Here is a 4,237-nt window from a genome sequence, read left to right as displayed (position 1 = left end):
TACTAGATTGGAGAGAGGAAACCGAAAAATATAATTGAACCAATGGTTACACAAACACCTGTCCATGTGTGTGACACATTTTACTTGAGTAACGTCCTTTTTTTGCTTCCCCTCGTATGTTTCTTGTGATAATGTCATTACGGTTTTAACCATAAAAGATGATAGATTCTGGTCCATGCTTCTCAAAGTGAGGCCAAAGAAAAGCTGAGCAATTGAGGAAAAAAAAAGAAGATAGGAAAGATATGAAGAAAGATAGTAATAAGTAAAGAACCATGCCTATTCGTCTTTTGTCTCTTTGGCCAAATGGGGAATTATTCTTCAACACTTGAAATTGGGCTAGTAATAAGGGTTTGTTTGGTAACTCTTTGGGAGGCATAAAAATAATTTTTGAAATATATGTATTTATTTTTAAAATAAGTTTTATTCAATTTTTTTATTCATCCAAAATTATGAAATAAAAAGCAAAATACTTTTTCTTTTTTTAACTTTATCACTATTTTTTATTTTTATATAATCAATATTTTTTTATATTTAAACTAACACTAGCTAAGTATTTACTTTTTTTTTTTACTAAAAATTTTAACTTCCAAGTATTTTCTATTTTGGTTAACCTATTAATGCTCCTTAATGCTAAACTCCATTTCGTCTTTCTTAGATTTTAGAACTACCCTCATTTAAATAGTTTAATTTAAATTTAATTATTCTATTAATATTTATAATTTTACTAAATTTTTAATTAGATGTCTATTCTGTTAATCTTTTGTTCAAATTTGTTTTCAACTAGACAGGGTTTTTTTTTTTGTGGTTCTTTCTATACTGTGGACTTGTGGAGAATTACATAAGAGACAGCAAGGCAAATAAAAGAGGTTCTGTGACCCCACTACTCCTTCCTATCCATCTTCATTTGGGTGACACTTCACACTGTTCCAATTCACATTCCCACACCCTTATCATTCTTTATAGGAGACAAGATCTTTCAAACTTATATTCCATCTGTTTCACATCATTTTCCAAAATTAAATCCAAATCTCATTGCTTCACTTTCTTTCCATCTCCTTCACCTCTTCCAACCCACATTATTTATTCCTTTCTTTATTCCAACTTCACTTTGATTACCCCTTCATGTAAGTCAAACCTTACGAAAGACCCTAATCTTTTGCTTTATTCTTTACTTACCTTTTTTCCCTAAAGAAACCAAACAAAAACGGTTAATCATTTGTCAAGTAACTTTTAATTAATTAGTTAAACCCACCATCGTATTCATATAAACAAACAAAATTAAATTAGCAAGAGTAAATTAGAAACAGGTAAAGTAAGTGCAACAAAAACCGTTAAACAAATAACGGGATACTAATTGCTGTTTCGAGTTTAAACTTTCAACCCCCAAAACAGTAATTAAAAAAAAAATCAAATCTGAAAAAAAAAGGGGGGGCTGATAAGGTGATGCCACAAGATAGAGAGATATTAAAACGCAGATGACACGTAAGTCAATCATGGGTGGCGGTGGTCATTTTGAGCCGTCTGATTGGGGAATCAATGATGGACGGTGGAGATGGAGAAATAGAGGGTGATGATGAAAGTAGCGATGAGGAATCCGACGGTGGTGATGAAGAGAGATCAGGTTCAGTAGTATCTGGTAGCTTCCTCTTGTTGATCCTACCACCAACGCCGTAATCCTTCAAACGCTTCACGTCAGATAACTTCACCGGCTTTACTATGAAATCCTCTGCACCTTCCTCCAAACACCTTCAATTTATTTCCCCCCAAATTTTTCTCAGTAAACTCTTCATATATAATTACATTAAAAAAAAGAAAAAGAAAATTTAAAAATGAAATTGTACCTGTCTATGCGCGGCAAGATATTTTCAGAGGACATAATCACAACTGGAATTTCTCTGAACGTGGAAGATTCCTACTCCGATCCAACCAAGTTGATTAACACTTAATCACTCGTCACTCTTCATTGTTTAACCGAAATTAGGAAACAAAAACGTAGAAATTTTTGCTCTAACCTTGATTTTCTTGAGGAGGTCGTAACCGGTCATCCCGGGCATGCAGTAGTCCGTGATAATTAGATCCACCTTCAAACCCTCCTATATATATGTATAGTATATCAGAGATTAATTAACCTTAATGAGGAGTTGGAATTTTCCGGGAAAATGAAACTCGAGAAAATTGTGTTATTGTTGAGAAGTGAGAACGATGCATACAACAAAACCGTTAGATTGAGAGGGAATTTTGTGTTGATCAAGTCCAAGATACTCCAGTGCTCTCAGTCCACTATCCACAGCAGTCACTGCAATTTTCAAATTCAACAGTTCATGAATAAAGAGAGGGAAAGAAAGAAAGAAAGTAAGAAAGAAAACTAACTAACTAACTAACCTTTACAAGCTAGGATTTTGAGCAAGCGCTCAATGACCTTGCGATCGACGAGGCTGTCATCAACGGCCAACACGTGAACCTCTTCGGAAGCCTCTCCCATTCTCACCCCTGAAACGACGCCGTCACAATCCATAACAGAAGCAGAGGAGGAGAAGAGAGAGGGAAAAAAAGAAAGAAAGAAAATGGAGAAAGGGAATCCTTAACGTAACGTGAATGCCCAAAAACTTATAAATACCCCTTAATTTAGTGTATAATGTAAAGTATTTAATAACATGTTATGTTCTTTCTATCCATCACCATATCTTCTCGTATCGTATCGCACCATTTTTTTATTTTTTGTAGAAAAAAATATATTCTTCTGGTCTAATAAATGATATTTTTAGTATAAAATATTTTTTTTTATTTTTAACCAAATAAAAGAGCATTTAATAATCATTTTAGCTATATATATAAAATAATAATTACTTCAATTAAGTAATTATAATCATTAAAAAATATTTTCGATAAATGAATTAAAAAACGTATTATTTTAGTCTCATAAAAAATATATTTTTATAAAATAAAAATATAAATTTTATTTAGACATCTAAAAAAATGTCATTTTTTTATTTTGTTTTTTCTTTTTTTTGTAATATAAATTTTTTTTTGCAAAATCAAATCTTTTTTTTGGTCTCTTACTTAAGCTTATGTAAACTATAATTTTTTTGAGATGGATGATATACTTTAATATTATAATTTTTTGTATTTTTTAAAATCATGAGAGGTACATAATTTGAACCTTTTAATTTGTGTTTAAAATATTTTAAAAATTTAGAGTACATAAATTAAATCATTCGATTTATGTTTAAAAAATTAAAAAATTTAGAGTACGCAAATTAAATTTTAAAAACGAATACAGAGAGTTCGAGTATAAAAATCGAACGGTTTAATTTATATTTCTTAAATTAAATCATCTTACATTTTAAAAAAATACCACAATAATTTACAAATAAAAAATTTCGTTATTAATCTAATATTAAAAATAAAAATATGCCTGACTCTCTCTTTTATTTTTTTCCCCAAAAAAATTATATATTAGTATATAATATATTATTACTGTTGACCTGTTGACTACTGTGTTGTTTATTATTTACTTTTAATAATTTTTAGTGATGGCAAGGAGATGCTGAATTCTATTTCGCTGTGTAACATCTTCGCATCGTAAAGAGTAATATTTAAATTCTTTTATTTTTTTATGACAAAATAAAATATTGTGAGTGATTGATAAAATTATGCTAATTCTCAAAATTTGTGATATGATGGTGTGGTTTGCAGTGATTTGTAGTTGAAATTGACCTGACATTAAAGTGAGAAAAGAATCGAACTGTGCTGTCAAATTAAAAAGATCGATCGAAAAACAGTCTAATAATTAGTAATTAGAGTTGACTTTATATCAAAGTGACAGAAAAATAAAACTGCACCATCAAATTAAAGTGGCCGAGAGACGGTCCAAAAAAACCGATTTTTTTGGGAATATTTCATATTTGTTTGTTTGGTGAAAAAAGAAGAGAAGCCAAAGAGGGAGGAAACAAGAAAGATTTGAGTTTGAAGCATAGGATCAGAAGAGAGCAGAGTATCTACTCTAATCTTCTTGGTGGGGATATCATGCACGTGTTGCCTTTACATGCAATTTTGTTCTTCTTTATATATATATAGGTGAATTATACAATAAAGATGTAGGTTTATAGATTTTTTTTTTTATGGGATGAAAGAGAAATCGAAAAAGGTAGAACTCACATTTTGAATAATAATAAAATAATAAAAAATAATTATAAAAAAATTTTATTTTTTCTCTCTATACCACTTTAATCTATAT

At 29.8% G+C, this 4,237-nt stretch overlaps 1 protein-coding gene across 1 annotated transcript; it reads right to left on the bottom strand.

Annotated features, from left to right (window-relative positions):
• Positions 1 to 1,259: 1,259 nt before the first annotated feature.
• Positions 1,260 to 2,603, bottom strand: LOC107481276 (two-component response regulator ARR5). Its single transcript, XM_016101528.3, has 5 exons — positions 2,383 to 2,603; positions 2,211 to 2,296; positions 2,013 to 2,093; positions 1,842 to 1,912; positions 1,260 to 1,746 (listed from the first exon to the last, which is right to left on the bottom strand). Exons 1-5 carry the CDS (start codon positions 2,513 to 2,515, stop codon positions 1,488 to 1,490), a joined length of 630 nt encoding a protein of 209 aa, XP_015957014.1. The 5' UTR covers positions 2,516 to 2,603; the 3' UTR covers positions 1,260 to 1,487.
• Between the last annotated feature and the right edge of the window lie 1,634 nt (positions 2,604 to 4,237).

This window comes from Arachis duranensis, chromosome 3 (genome assembly GCF_000817695.3).
Source record: "Arachis duranensis cultivar V14167 chromosome 3, aradu.V14167.gnm2.J7QH, whole genome shotgun sequence".
Lineage (NCBI taxonomy): Eukaryota > Viridiplantae > Streptophyta > Magnoliopsida > Fabales > Fabaceae > Arachis > Arachis duranensis.
This window is presented reverse-complemented; position numbering and strand designations above follow the sequence as displayed.

What these genes read in the sequence shown, in the direction of transcription:
- LOC107481276 (XM_016101528.3), bottom strand. Translation starts at nt 2,515, where the DNA reads ATGGATTGTGACGGCGTCGTTTCAGGGGTGAGAATGGGAGAGGCTTCC. An exon ending in ACCTCCTCAAGAAAATCAAG is followed by an intron (nt 1,913 to 2,012) that starts GTTAGAGCAAAA and finishes GGATCGGAGTAG; the next exon opens with GAATCTTCCACGTTCAGAGA. An exon ending in ATCTTGCCGCGCATAGACAG is followed by an intron (nt 1,747 to 1,841) that starts GTACAATTTCAT and finishes AATAAATTGAAG; the next exon opens with GTGTTTGGAGGAAGGTGCAG.